This window comes from Neolamprologus multifasciatus, chromosome 8 (genome assembly GCF_963576455.1).
Source record: "Neolamprologus multifasciatus chromosome 8, fNeoMul1.2, whole genome shotgun sequence".
Lineage (NCBI taxonomy): Eukaryota > Metazoa > Chordata > Actinopteri > Cichliformes > Cichlidae > Neolamprologus > Neolamprologus multifasciatus.
Genome location: NC_140446.1, coordinates 7155064 through 7170071, shown reverse-complemented (window position 1 = coordinate 7170071; position 15008 = coordinate 7155064). Strand labels below are relative to the sequence as shown.

Genomic DNA, 15008 nt, shown 5'->3' with positions numbered 1-15008 from the left:
GTCAGGTTGAAGCTTTGCACAGCTATTTGGATTTAATTATAAATTGACAAAGAATATCCACAGGTGCATACAGAAATCCAGTGATAGAATTATACATTACAGATTTCAGTTTTCTTTCTACTGTACATTTTATCCACAAAGGCTACAAGAATATCACAGCAATGCAACCGACTCTCATAAAAAACTGTGTGACTTTTCCTTGGATTTCTATGTGCTATGTTATTATGCAGCCGCCCTTGTCTCCCTTGTAAGGGTTCTTGTCATCGGGAACGCCCTTAATCAGCGGATCATTCGGGGCCAGTCCCTCCACGTAAGCAATTGTGTCTGTACAGTTTGCATTCACCTGTTAATTATCGGAAAGATGAAAACAAAGAAGATCAGGGAAGTCGCACAAGTCATTTAAAATTAATCTTAATTAAATGTTTACAAAAGGCTTTGGTGGATAAAGTTAAAGCTAATTGTGCTAAAAGAAGAGGCACTTACTGGTGTTCTGGGTGTGCTAACTTCCTTCTTCAACTGGTCTAGCTCCATTTTCAAGATTTCCTTATCTGACATATCCCGAGCCATCCTGGCTGTGAGAAGAAATTACAGTTCAAAATATGTTAAATGTCACAACAGATTGAAAAAGTGTACTTTACTAACTATCCTAATGTATTTAGATTTTTCTAATAGTCAAAGTTATGTTTAAATCCTCAATTTAAAAAAAGATTTGAAGAAAAAACAGTCTGTCGTTACCTGTTGAATGGCAGGGTCCCCAACAATCAGAGAAATGTGCTGGCCCCTAAGAGCTCATCAACTGTGTGCCTCACTGTAGTCCGATCGCTTCTGCTCACTGATTGATCTGCGCTGTCCCACTGCTCTTCATCCCAGCTGATCCCCGGTGCTGGCTTTCGGATGAGGTCGGCACAGGATTGGGCCTGATGTCACCAATCCCTCATGATGAGATTAAACAATCAGGAGCTGTGACCCCTAAACAGGAAGGAGGAAGGCAAGGGAACACAGATCCTTTCAATTTGTTGACGCCATGCTGGAGAAAGTGAGACATGGAAATAGAAATGATAGAGTTGGGAACAGCAGATCCTTTGCAGAGGATATGCTCTGAGAAACATGTGGTCTGTCCCCCAAAGAGGTTTTACCCAAAACTATTGTTTGTTTAAACTGATAGTTGTGATTTCAGGTAGTTGGGAATAACAATACAGTGCACAGAGTTGTGTCACATAAGGTACCACAGACTCATTGCAGATATATTCTAGGTCGATCTTGCAAAATAGACCATGGTGGGATCTGTGCAATTATTACAGAATCATTATTCAATACATATTCATGACAGACTCATTAGTTCAGTTTTAACTCGTTTGAGGAAAGTTATTGATTATTTTTGCATCACTGCATGCTTTTCTGACATCAAAGTGATTTAAAACAAAATAGCAGGAATAAAAAGGCTTCTTATTGGTTTATCTATCATCTGTGCTTATCTGCATGATTCATAGAGAAATGTAGAGAGAAGAGAGATGTATAGAAAAAAGGTAAAAAAAACCCAAACATGTGCAGTACACACAAGTGCAAAGCAAAGACATGCTTTTGACAGAAGTACAGTTAGTGGCATCACTTGTTAGCTTTGCACAGAAATAGCTGTTAGAAATGTCCTTCAGAGAAAGTACAAGAAAAAAGTAAAATGGGTTTTTTGTTCACTTATCTGCATTGCTTCAGTGAAGAATGTGTGGATTTTTGCATATTTCTGTTATCATTAGTGTTAATTCAGTTAAAGTACTGACAATAGTTTTACTTTGGAAATAAGTTACAGAAGTGAAAAGAAATACAAAGGTGGGTGAGATTGCTGATCATCATAAAACAATAAGTTTCCGATCTTGCTGTTTCTGTAGAATATATTTTGGTGAGTAAAGTGTTTTTGTTCAAATGTGGGTTTATTTTCAGCTTTGTACTGGCAGTACTTTATTAATTTATTAAAACAACACATTGAACATTAACTGAAAGCCATTCATTTCATTTAAAGTGATAGCATTTAGCTGCCGTCACTCAATCTGGAAGCATTAACATTTTCACCGCTTTGTTCACATCACCTCCAACTGACATCTGACAGACATGGAAAGCTAATTGGCCTCCACTAAACCTTCAGTGGGACTCACACTAAGCCATTATCAGAATCTGGGTTAGTCTCATTTACTCAAGATTAACCTCACTGTGGATTAGCAGCAGAGTAGAAACACTCCTTTTCATTGTGAAGAGGCTTTTTCCCCTCCCTTGAGTTCATTTTTACTGCAAAACAGCTGCGCTAAATGTCCTTTACAGGTATTTGTTATTGTCACTGGTGGCTTTGACAATTTATTTTATTGTTTTTGGAATATTTCTTTTGTTATGAACACTTGTTAATGAGCAGGACCGTCACTGGTGTGTTCATAGCATTTTTATGGGATTGGAAGAGTTTTAACAAACTGCTCATTTAGATTCCACAGTTACACAAAAAATACATGAATTATAAGTTGGAAATTAATAATTAATACATGAATTATCAGTTACAATTTTTTTTTTAAATAATTGTAACTGAATGAAACCAGAATCAAGTTTAAAGATATTTTAATTTTTGATTTTGGCTACCTTAGTACAATAAACAATCAAGAGTAAAAACAAAAAATATTCAATTCAATTTATTTATGTAGCACAATTCACAACAGCAGTTACCTCCTGGCACTTTATATTGTATGCTACTGACCCTACAGTATTAGAGCAGTATTAGAGTATTAGAGCAAATGCTTTATTAGGATAATATGACACTATGAAGTCTTTAAGATGCAACAGGGCCTGATAAATTGACAATATAAATTACTGAGGCTTTTATCAGAGCCATAGAGGTTATATAGAATATTTACTGTATTATATATAAATAAATGTTTTAGTAAGACTCGCACTAAATATTTGCTTTTATATTTTGAATATAAAAAGTTAATAAGTGTAAACTATACAACTATACAATATAAAACTTAATGCTTTTAAGCAACAGCGTTAATCTATTAAATACAAGCTTTTTAGGGGTGTATACAAATTCAGTTTTCAATAAAAAGAAAAGAAAATATTTACAAATATTTTTGCATAGTTATTGTTAAGGGATACTAGATGACTGGACGTTAAGTCGCCTAATCTTTCTTGTTTTATTGAAGAAAAATTAATGAATTCACTTAAAATGAATCAATATTAAAAGACGGTCTTTTTTAATAGGAGAAAGAAATCCAAGCCTTTTCTATTTAGAGCAATGGAGGTCAACTATCATTTCCTCTCATGACCTCTAATCCCTTCTGTGATTACGAATCTTTTCCTGCAGATGGGGCTGTCGAATAGGTTTTGTCCCGCCAGTACAGTGATTGGGCCACACCGGTGGCCCAACCCACCTGTTTGTCACATCAGCCAATAGGAAGACAGAAAAAAACTTTTCAAAATAATAGCTGAAAAATATGCTTTTAGTTCGACACGTGAACGTAATGTTACCCGGAAGTTAATGATGTATCCGATACTGTATTGCTGGCGATTAGATGTGCAGCAGCAACGATGGCGGGTCCCAGTAGGAAGCAGATGTTGAGGTTTCTAAGCCAAGTGGGAGCGTTTATTTTGACCCGGTTTGGATTTTGGAACTGCTTCAGCATGCTGATGCTCTTTGCTGAACGAGCGGACTCGAAAAGGTAAACAAAGAAAGAACGAGAGAGCTAGCTCAAGTTAGCTGACGCGCTAACAACCTGCTACTTTAAGATCGAGTCAAACTTTGAGGGAAAAAATAGTCTAAATATTAAAACATGTTATTGGAGAAGTATTAGCTGGAAATTGTTATGGCTGAAAAGGTTGAGTTTAAATGATAAAGTTACACGAAGCAACCTTTTTTTCTTTTATCTTAAATGTGGGAATGTGCTTGCTAGCTAATGTGAGTTGAATTGCAGAAATTACTCCCATGCCGAAAGTTGATGGGCTGAAAAAGTGGTTTAAATTAAGAAGCCGTGTTATATTTGGCCTCGTCTGTAATTTTAGATAGGGTAGGATGTAATTTTCTTTCTTGGTCGTCGTTTCAGTGTTGATACTGGGTGTGTATTTTTCAGTCTGTGGTGGACAACCACACCCCTTTGAACCATCCTGTAATTACAGCTGCTCCACGGAAAATGTATAAATATAAATGTAAATCTATACCGTAACACAAACGTTTATTCTGAGGCGGGGGAAAAACTGACCCACTGACACGCTTTTAATTCCCAACAATCTACAGGAAGCCAGATATCCACATACCGTACCTGTATGTGGACATGGGCGCTGCAGTGATCTGTGCCAGCTTCATGTCATTTGGGGTGAAGAGACGGTGGTTTGCTTTGGCTGCTGCCGTACAGCTTGCCATCAGTACTTACGCATCATACGTTGGAGAGCAGGTGTATTATGGGGAATGGCTTAAGGTGAGTGACGTGTTTTGATAGAAAAGTAAGTTCTGTTCACAGAGATAAGTTAAATTGTCAGCTAAACAGATTAACTTTGATTTTAGTGTTATTTAGTGAATGTGCTACCTGAGCTAAAAAGAAAAAAAAAGACAGCTTTTGTTATATTTATATTGTTAACTAAAAGTAGGACAGCAATAACTAATAAGTGTTTAAATAAACAATCTCTAACAAACACTGAGTGGATAAAAATAGTTCAGAAGATTGGTGAAATGGAAGAGTTTGGTTTGAAAAGGAATAAATTAGTCTGTGATAGAGAAAACTTGAAAAACCAAATTTTTCATTTTGTTATGACTATCATTGTCTCTTTCTGTGGAGAGACTGGAGACGGGATTCTGCTGGTTCTCCCACTTTCTGAAGAATCCTGTCTATGAATAAAAACCTACAAGGACCCTCTGAATAATCTATGGCTGCTCCCTATAGTGGTTGCCATAGCAGATCTTCTGCCTCACCATTGCCTGACAGATTTTATTTAACGTAATATCTGACACCAGTCTGAAGTGATAATATATAACATGCATGGTGTCAACATGCAGTAATATGTTCTTCGAGATGTTTATTTTTGGGTTGTCTTTTTGCACTACACATGAACTCTAGTACTTTTGAGCACATATTCGTTTATGGCTGATATTCATTGAATGTAATAAATTTCATTTTTTGACCACTGATGGACGTTAAACTTCTACTAAATCAAACAATGGCCCGGATCAGTCTTTGAGCTATTAATCAAAAGTAGAACTGTGTCACACGGCGGTGAAATTGGATCTGGGCCACCACTACAAGTCAGAGTAGATTGCTTTAACTGTGGTAGGAACTCGCCCCAGATTGTGACAGTTTGAATCTTTTTCACTGCAGGTGCGAATGTACTCCAGAGCGCTGGCCATTATTGGAGGCTTTCTGATTCTGGCCAGCGGCGCAGGGGAAGTATACAGACAGAAACTTCGCAGCAGATCCCTGCAGTCGACTGGACAAGTTTTTCTGGGAGTCTATCTCATTTGCATGGTAAGACACATTTCACTTCTATAGATTTTAGAGCTAGTTGGGCTATAGGCCACTTTGGGGAGATTAGGAATCTCCAGGTCTTGCTCACAAGTAGGGGAGAGTGTAGCAGGAGATTGACACATGGAGTGTGTTCAGTGAGGGAGAGGCTGAGTGTGAAAGTAAAGCAATTTATTTAGCAATCTACTTTCCTTTCCTTACCTTACTTGTTCATGAGCTGTGGGTAGTGACTAAAGAAATAAGATTGTGGATTCAAGCAGTGGAAATGAGCTCTTTCTGAAAGGTGTCTTTACTTGGCCTCAGAGACACTGCGAGGAGACATCAGTGTCTCTAAGGCGATGAGTTGATGTCGTTCAGGTTTTTGACTAAGATATCTTCTAGGTGAGGTGTTTTGGGCATGTCCTACTAGGAGGAGACTCCAGGGCAGACCTAAGACACACTGTCTCTTAGCTTGTTAGGGAAATCTTGGTGTCCTCCCAGGAGAACTGAAGGAGTTGGCTGGGAGAAGCAAGTGTGGGAATCTTGGCTTAGACCGCTGCCACAACGACCCAGACCTAGATTGTTAAGTGTGAAGTTTTGTTATTTTCACTCAATGCCATTGAACTAAATAGGTTTTAAATATAAGATGTTCTTTATTTTCCCTAGTGTCTTTATAAACTAAGTGTATATCTTTTTAGTACTGCTTAGACAAAACTGTGCATACTGGTCATTTTTAAATTTGAGTCTGACCAGAATTCTTTCTGTGATTAAATAACACAAAATTAGCTACTTGAAATTAATTTCTACAAACCAGATAATCATTTATATGAAATAATAATAATATTCCATAAATTTCTGAGTAACATTTTATTGATCAAACCTTGTTTTTAGTTCAAATACTGCAGTGCTATTTTCTCCCCACTAGGTTTACTCCCTCCAGCACAGCAAAGAGGACAGGCAGGTCTATCTGAACCACATCGTTGGGGGAGAGGTCACTCTGATGCTGCTGGAGGTGGTGTTTGGCATCCTGGCTCTGGCCTTCCTCTCCGGCTGCTACATCCGCCTGGCCGCTCAGATCCTGGCCACCATCCTTCCTCTTATTATCTTGCTCATCGATGGTAACATTGGTTATTGGCACCACACTCGGAAGGTGGAGTTCTGGAACCAGATGAAGCTGATAGGTCATAATGTGGGCATCTTCGCCGCTGTACTGATCCTAGCCACTGATGGCTGAACAGTCACACACTCAGACAGCTTTTACAGACCAAGGTGTGTGCACCAGAGGAAGATGTCGTTGGCCTTTTCATCGTGGCCCAACTCTGTACTCAAAGCTGCCGTCACTCGATGACGCCTCAGGATTAAAAACAATCACTGCTGAGACGGTTGGATGTAAGCTGCGTCGATTATCCAGTTTGTAACTTTGCTTTTGCAAGGAAAAAGAAAAAACACAACCTTGCTTTTTAAATGTTAATAATTTATTTGGATTTATGTTTACATTTTTGTTTCTGATATGCTCTGAAGCTTGACATGGAGTGTTATTACTACAAACCTACTGGGAACTTTTAAAAGAGGTCTTAATGATTTCAATCACTATTTACAGTGGATGGTTTAAATACGTGATTTTAAAAAAGGGAAAAATTGCTGAGTGACAAATTAAAGGAAAAATCCAACATGAAGCAACAGCTTGATTGGGGTTTTAGAGAGGGATGAAAGTGCACGGCTACAAAGGAACAACACAAACAAAAAATTCCAAAGCCCTTCTTGACCTGAAGAAAAGTTGAGATGCATTATCCTAGGTGGTTCTTATCTTAGTTGTCAACAAAAGCATCATTTTTGATAAATTCTTCCACAACCAGCAGTACTGTGCAAAATACCACACAGCAGTGAGACCAAACAGAGAAAAGGCCAAAATTATAACTGAAAGTATAATTTGATTAATTGCCAATCTGTGCTTGGCAACATGTTGAGCCAGAACAGCTTCAGTCCAGCTGTCTCTGCAATAAACGGCTTTAACCTAAGAGATTATTCACTAATTTTGTGATTTGGTTTTTGCAGAGCGCCAACTTAAAACATCAGCTCTCCTGTACATACATACATACATACATCTGTCTTTCTTAACCACCAACCAGAGTCATGTTGGAACTGGATCCTGTCATAGCTGACTTTGGGTGAGAGCGAGGGGCGGGGTATGCCACTCACATCTGCAGCCAATTTAGAACTCCTATAAAAAGTTTAATTAACTCCCACCCCTCACTGTAGGGGAAGGGTCAAAAGTTCAGGTTTTTCCTTTAATTTGTTGCACGTCTTATGTGATATTGCTTTTGAAGTGGAATGACTATGCTGGCCTATTGGGAATAAACACTATGTTTAAAGCAGTCTTTCAATGGGTAGTCCTGTCTGACATCATAGACGGTGTAAAAGGTGGGCTTGGCATTGTGACGTCTCTCATTGGCTTTAAAGCTTCCGGATACGCGTTTTTACCTTCACCATTGTGGTGTTATTAGAAGCAGCAGGTCTGACTATGAAACTGCACTCTCATTGTTTAATGGATTGTCAATCATAAGCCTTAACAAATAAGTGTACTCATTATTCTCCTTCCAAAATTTACAAACTCGATTGGCTTCACTTTTTAGACCCAGTCCGTCTTTTATGTCTACAGCTGTAATACTTTAACTGCTTTTCTTTGTATAAGTAACACTCACATTTTATATGAAATAACTGTTTAGTTACATGGGTATTCAAGTCACTTCATTTTACTGAAAGTTGCAGTTTGTTTTCTATCATGTGCCCAATTTGGCTCAACATTCAGTTAACAAGGAAGAAAGGCTGAATGTAACAGATCCTTCATATCCAAGACTGTGCAGTGTGTTTAGGAGGCATAATTACCAGGATGAGTGATTAAATATGCATAAAGCCTTTTTGGAGGATTTATATTTAATGTGTGGCTTATGTCAGTGTCTAAACCAACATGTAGTTCAACTAGGGCTGTGCGATATGACCAAAATCTCATATCCCGATATAAGAATTCTATCGTCCGATAACGATACAAATCACAAAAATGTAACATTTTCTGTAAATTCTGTGAATCTCGGGCAGCTCGTCTTGCGGGAAGTGTTTCCAGCTGCGCGTCATGTAGCTGGAGTCGAGTGTTTTAACCGATGCATGAAACTACATTTTTAGACATAAGTTGTAAAGCCCGCCGTTTTCTTTGTGAGTATTTATTACACAGGCTGCTGCGGGGAAAAGCCTGTTCTAACGTTTGAGTCTAAGGTTTATTTTTTAGCACCTGGCGGCTCTTTTTTAATTCTCATCCGTAAATAATCTGCTCTTTCACGTGATTCAGTTTATTCTGAAAAGTCTCAACAGGATCTTGAGCTTTATTGTGAAAGGTTTGTGGAACATAAACAAACGGACACGCAATGCTGTTACCGTCGTTATTGCTAACCATAGCGCATAAAAACAGGCGCTTGTCCGTCCGTAGTGTGGTTATATAAAATATAAGAGAAAGAGAGAACTTTAAGAAATTAATATAGCCACTACAGTGACCATCAAAACGATTAAAAAAAATATTGCCGTAAAGAGTTTATTTTGCGACACCACGAAACAAACGATAGCGTAAAAGGAAACGATAGACGTTTTTATATCGTCATCCGATATATATCGTTATATCTTATAGCCCTAAGTTCAACACAAAGAAGACACCTGAATGTGTTTTTATACTTAGCTAAAGAAGATGCTCCTTTGAGATTCCATTAATGACTTCAATAATTGTTTTAGTCATATGTTGGTTTTATGTTTTTACTAATCTCACTGCATCACTTCCAACCTGCCAGACTGGTCAGTCTGTTTTGTTTTGTGGTTTGCTATGAACTTTTGCAATAGGTTTGGCCACCATTGCTAAAATAAAGATTTCTTCATACAATATTTACATGAAATACATCAACAATAAAACCAGTGTAATATGACCATAGTGTCACATCCCATATGGAACATGTTACACGTTTTAGCTCATTTAAAAAAGGTCAATGACAAAAAGGAAAGATCAGGTACTGGAGACGAACCAGTTTTCAAAGGGGTTGAGATGTGGCTGTGTCGTCAGACCAGTAAAGGGAATTTCAAAAATGTTCGGAGGTAGCCTGATGTTGAATGAGTCCTACATGCACCGGAATAGTGCTCAGGCTCTTCTCTAGGCCCTACTCGCGCTCTTTTGCTGTAATCTGTAGATTAAGACAAAGTTTGCGTCTCATTAAAAAATTCTTTAGGCAAGTATACAAGATGACACTTATAATGTTCATGTTACCCAGAACATATGGGTAAATTTGGATTGTTTACTATGCTACTACATGAGCCATTTCCACTTTGATTTCTCTCCTTTTTCCTACAGTGCCTGCTTCATAAGTATAAAAAGCTTTAAAGAGCATTGAAACAGAATAGAATGGGATAATTTGTACTTGTCTGCTGCTCAGCATCCAGAATCAGGTCACATATTAGTCCTAGAGTTCCTGTTAATGAGTAAAAAGGATCACTTTTCTTGTCCCTGGGACTCTGCTTCACTTGAGGCTTGTTTGTTCTTACGGTTGCGCTCCGCTTTTACCAGAGCACCAATCACAGCGAGCATCACGGTGATGGTGATAACGAGCACTGAGGCAGTCTCAGCTATACACAGCTGGCTGTCCATTGAAGCCAGGAGACTTCCGGCTAGCTGAGCGGGAGCGTGACAGATGATGTCCTTGTAGTCCTCTACGTGCAGATGTCGCACGTGGTTGATCTTGCCGAAGATGCGCTGCAGCTCGCAGTCACAGATCCAGGGGTTGAGGGACATCTGAAGGTAGGTGCTGGTTGTCTGGATCTTCAGGAAGGTCTTGAATCTTATGTGCTCTAGCTGGTTTCCCTTGAGACCTAGCAGAGAGAGCCTTCGCAAGGGAGCCAGAGATTCGGCCTCAATCTTTGAGATGTTGTTGTAGTTGAGCAGCAGGACCTCCAAAGTTTGCTGCCTGTTCAGCTGGCCATCTTTAAGAACATTCAGCCTGTTTACCTCCATGTTGAGGAAGCTCAGTCGAGACAGGCTGCTCAAAGCCTTGATGTCCAGTCCTCGGATGTGGTTGTAACTGAGGTCCAGTTTCCTCAAGCTGCCACAGTCTTCCAGTGATTTGGAGTCTAAGTGCTGCAGCAGGTTGTGGCTCAGCCGGAGCTCCTGGAGGGAGTCTAGGCCCTGAGAGAAGTCCTGAGGGAGCCACCGCAGCCGGTTAAAACTCAAATCCAACTTCTCCAGAAACTGCAGGGATGACAGAGACTAAAATGGAAAAAGAAATTAGAAACAACACATTACTCAAATCAGCTGAGTTTGAATTGTGGTTTAACTTAAAACGTGGTCAGTTATCAGGTGTGTTTTTGCAGCAACTTTTAAATATATATTGCATCTCATCTCAGGAAACCGGTTCCAGAGGGAAATTTAAGGGTTTTTTTCCACCAAGCTAAAATCCCAAACAAAGCTGTGCAGACGTTTTCTTTGTCTCTGTTTAATTGAAATATTTTATTTTTGAATTGATTGGAGAAATAGAAATTTTAACTTCCCTTTAAATAATCTTCCACAGTTAACCCATGTTTCTGAACTGGTGGTTTGTTTTATATTTCATGCATCCTTGCATAAGAAAATAACCGGGTGTGGATATGAAAAGTTAGTGAGGTCATCAAGCCACATCTTTACTGGTATGAATTGATGTATCAAAACTCGTCATGAAGGGAACACGAGAGGTCAAATGTTGTCTTTACGGGGGGAAAAAAGAGTTAGATATTATATAGTAGTGAAGCTGTTGATTTACTGGTCAACCCTCACCTATGGTCATGAGCTCTGGTCGTGGATACAAGCGGCAGAAATGAGCTTCCTCCAAAGAGTAGCTGGGCTCTCCCTTAGATATAGGGTGAGGAGCTCTGTTATTTGAGAGGGCTTCTTAGCAGAGCTGCTTTTCCTCCACATCGAAAATAGCCAGATGAGGTGGTCTGACTAGGATGCCTCTTGGACACCTCCTAGGTGAGGTATTCTGGGAACGTCCTACTGGGAGGAGGCCCTGGGGCAGACTAGGACTTGCTGGAGAGAGTCCCAGTAAGTCCTAGTCTTGGTGGGACTTGTTCCCAAGCTAGCCAAGAGACAGCATCTTGTTGTCCCACTAGAAGAGCTGGAGGCGGTGAGTGAGGTAAGGGAAGTCTGAGTTTCTCTTCTTAGACTGCTGCCCCCGAAACCAGATGAGCAGCAAATGTCTACACATCATCGACAATTTAGCAAAGAACCATTTTTTAAACAATATATAGGCACTTTGTTATTTGCAGCCTGGTGACAAAAACACATTTGCTCCCCTTTCTTTAGTTGAGACTATGAAAAATGTTAAAATTTACACAGTTTGAAAGACATGAAATTGTATTTTGCACCAACATGGTGATTTCCAAAGACCAGTTAGTTCTCGGCATCTCTCAGCATGGTGCGCAAAATGAGGAAAATGGACAAGTGGAGGCAAAAAGAATAAGAAGATGGTGTGACAGTCATCTCCTTTAAAAAACAACAACAAACAACCAGTAAAAAAGTCCAGCAATGACCTGGCACAGGAAATTAGTGATTCATCAGTTCCTTCAGCCTCATTAAAAAGGATCTCAGTGGAAGATTGGACGTCAAGAAGCCATTCTTAAGAAAGGGAAATGGAGGAAAGGTCGAGGTATGCCAAAACACACAAGAGCTGGACTGAAAATGAAGGACAACAGCTCTTACGGACTGACAAATCCAAATTTTAATTTTTTTGGTTTAAATTGTCATCAATATGTATGGAGGTGGCGGCACGGTGGTTAGCACTGTTGCCTCACAGCGAAACGTCCTGAGTTCAATTCCACCAGTTAAGGAAGTCTTTCTGTGTAGAGTTCTCCCGGGTATTTCGGCTTCCTCCCACAGTCCAAAGACATGCATTTTGTGGGGATAGGTTAATTGAAAAGACGGGCAACCTGTCCAGGGTGTACCCCGCCTCTCGCCCTATGACAGCCGGGATAGGCTCCAGCGCCCCCCGTGACCCTGAAAAGGATAAGGCTGTCTACATCCATTTGTAAAACACAGTGAAGGCTCTTTCCTGGTTTGCATTGTAGCCAGTGGAGGTTAGAGATGAAAAGTAAAATACCATCATACTGTAATGGTATTTTACTTCCTGTATAATCTAGGAAGTGTCTTAAATTTTTAGCATGACAATGATCCCAAACACACTGCCAGTGCAAGCATAGAGAAAGTTTAGGTGGTGCAGAAGATTAAAAGCTGGTCCTACCAAATCTTGACTTTCAAGTTTGTTAGAATTGCACACACTCTGTTTTACCTTATTTACTGCATTTCCATGTATGTGTGCACACTTGAATAAAGTGCACTCATTTCCCATCTTCCTAACAACATATAAAGAAACGAATTTCAGCTTGTGAATTTTGCACAGTACTGCATATACTAATGCCCCACTGAAAAGCTTAGCAAGTTTCTTTTAGATAACACATTTGTTAGGTTACCTGCTGTGAGTGAACTTTTTTTTTTTTCATTTCCCTGTGGTAGCGTAGATTTGGCCAGGATGTACTCTGCCTCTCATCTCATCGAGTTTAATACGTGACAACTCCGATAAGCTCCAGCTGCCCTGTGCAACCCTGAACTAGATAAACCATTCAGGATTGAAAGGATTGATTTTAGTTCGCAGAAATCAAATATATAAATTTGCTTTGCTGGTTGTCCTGGAAAAATGTCTGCATTTGTTTATCGAGCTCAGGACATCTGCATGCCTGTGTGTGCTGTCCGCATTGTAATATCAGTTCTAAACCTCTCAAATATGCCTCTGACAAAATCCACCCAATATCTAAATTTATAATAACCCCCTAAGACCTAGACTAAGACTACAAACTGACACTAAATACTGACTTTGAAAGAAAACTTCAATAACCAGTTCATGTTAAAATATTAATTAGAAAAAGGCAGTACTCCTTTTTAAGTGCGGTTATTTCTTTGATGTAAGAATCTAAAGACTTATACAGCTGCACTAAAATATCGAACACAGAAAACACACAATAACCAGCTTATTGACGTACCTGTGGGTGCAGAATATGGATGCTGTTGTTGGACATGAGGAGGATCTTGAGTGACCACAGTCCTATGAAAGACCTGGTGTGCACCTCTGTCACCTTGTTCGCACTTAGATCCAGCAGCCAGGTGCCGTGGGAGATGCTGGATGGGACCCGGGTCAACCCACGAGACCTGCAGTCCACCAGGTCTGAAGATTCATAGCACAAGCAGGGGCTGGGGCACAGTTTAAAGCCCAGCACGGCGTTCAGGAGGAGAGGGAGCAGGACCATCGCGGCCAGCATAGTGCAGCCAAAGCCAGGCATCTTGCTGGAATCTGAGTGACCTCACTCCCGCTGAAAGGCATGGTTACCCTCTTGTAGTCCCCCCGAGAAATACATGTAGAAACCCAGAGAATTTGTTGCAAGGGCACGATAACGCTGTCATTTCAACAAATGCTCCATGAGCAAACATCGAACGGTTCCTGATTAGAGAGGGATTAATGGCTTAAACAGATGATCACATAACCACATCAGGGCAGCAAACTTGGTCCATTTTGGATCCTTTCCTAAAGTAAGGATTTACATCTGCTCTCCTATATGGATATATTAAGCTTTTTCATCATAGAACTTCCATAACCCTGTGATTTCAGCAACATGTCACATAAGATTGTATGAGTTTTTATAATCTCTATTATGGTAAAGGTAGCACTGGTAGTAATGTAATGGAAAAGCTTCTTTAAAAGTAAATCTTCAGCACAGCATTCACCATCAGGACCATTATATTGGAAGCACCGAGGATCAGTCAACAAAAACAATTCAATATTTAAAGACTGCCCCAAAAAAAATCTTAAAATTGACTATTACGTATAATGTTTTTTTTGTTTTTTAAATACACCTTTCTATAAAACAGAAAAATCGACTTCACCTTTGGGAGCATTTTTCACACTTTTCTGACATTTTGGAGTTGAAATAATTCATTAAGACAACCACAAGATATCACTGAACAACAACCATCAGCCTACCTGAAATGTAGCCTTACCTCCACCCAGAAAAAGGAAAAAAGAACATTTTTTCCACATAACTGCAGCTCCATCAGTGGTACTCATTTAAAAATTCACACTGATTTACCGAGAAGTTCGTTGCTGCCCATAGGATGGAGGCAAATGTCATCGACCAGCTTTAGAGTAACCCAGAGGCTTAAAACATTTATATAAATGTTTAAAATGTCTCAATTAATTTGAAAGAGACGTGGCGTCAGTTTCCTGTAATTACACAGATTACAATGCTACCAAACAGGACAGAAAGTGAAACCCAAGTGAAACCCGAATCTGATTAAAACATTGTCCTTACTGAGGACAGCTGATGGTCAGTCTGAGTTCACGCGACACAAGTGAAGTGGGGGTTTCCTCAGGAATGCAGCCAAATGTGTTCCGAGGATGTCATATAGAATCAGGGTTAAGACAAGAAAAAGACAGCACT

General features: G+C 39.6%; 3 protein-coding genes across 3 annotated transcripts; 1 reads left to right on the top strand and 2 right to left on the bottom strand.

Moving 5' to 3' along the window:
* Position 1: 1 nt before the first annotated feature.
* Positions 2–875, bottom strand: gngt2b (guanine nucleotide binding protein (G protein), gamma transducing activity polypeptide 2b). The gene is made up of 3 exons (XM_085170764.1): positions 736–875; positions 484–572; positions 2–343 (listed from the first exon to the last, which is right to left on the bottom strand). The coding sequence occupies exons 2-3, from the start codon at positions 565–567 to the stop codon at positions 215–217; spliced, it is 213 nt and encodes a 70-aa protein (XP_085026890.1). The 5' UTR covers positions 568–572; positions 736–875; the 3' UTR covers positions 2–214.
* Positions 876–3488: 2613 nt separating this feature from the next.
* On the top strand, positions 3489–8395 carry tmem101 (transmembrane protein 101). The gene is made up of 4 exons (XM_085171066.1): positions 3489–3692; positions 4265–4445; positions 5340–5486; positions 6388–8395. The coding sequence occupies exons 1-4, from the start codon at positions 3562–3564 to the stop codon at positions 6694–6696; spliced, it is 768 nt and encodes a 255-aa protein (XP_085027192.1). The 5' UTR covers positions 3489–3561; the 3' UTR covers positions 6697–8395.
* Positions 8396–8492: 97 nt separating this feature from the next.
* Positions 8493–14951, bottom strand: LOC146512384 (uncharacterized). Its single transcript, XM_085171061.1, has 3 exons — positions 14552–14951; positions 13557–13903; positions 8493–10755 (listed from the first exon to the last, which is right to left on the bottom strand). The coding sequence occupies exons 2-3, from the start codon at positions 13851–13853 to the stop codon at positions 9985–9987; spliced, it is 1068 nt and encodes a 355-aa protein (XP_085027187.1). The 5' UTR covers positions 13854–13903; positions 14552–14951; the 3' UTR covers positions 8493–9984.
* Between the last annotated feature and the right edge of the window lie 57 nt (positions 14952–15008).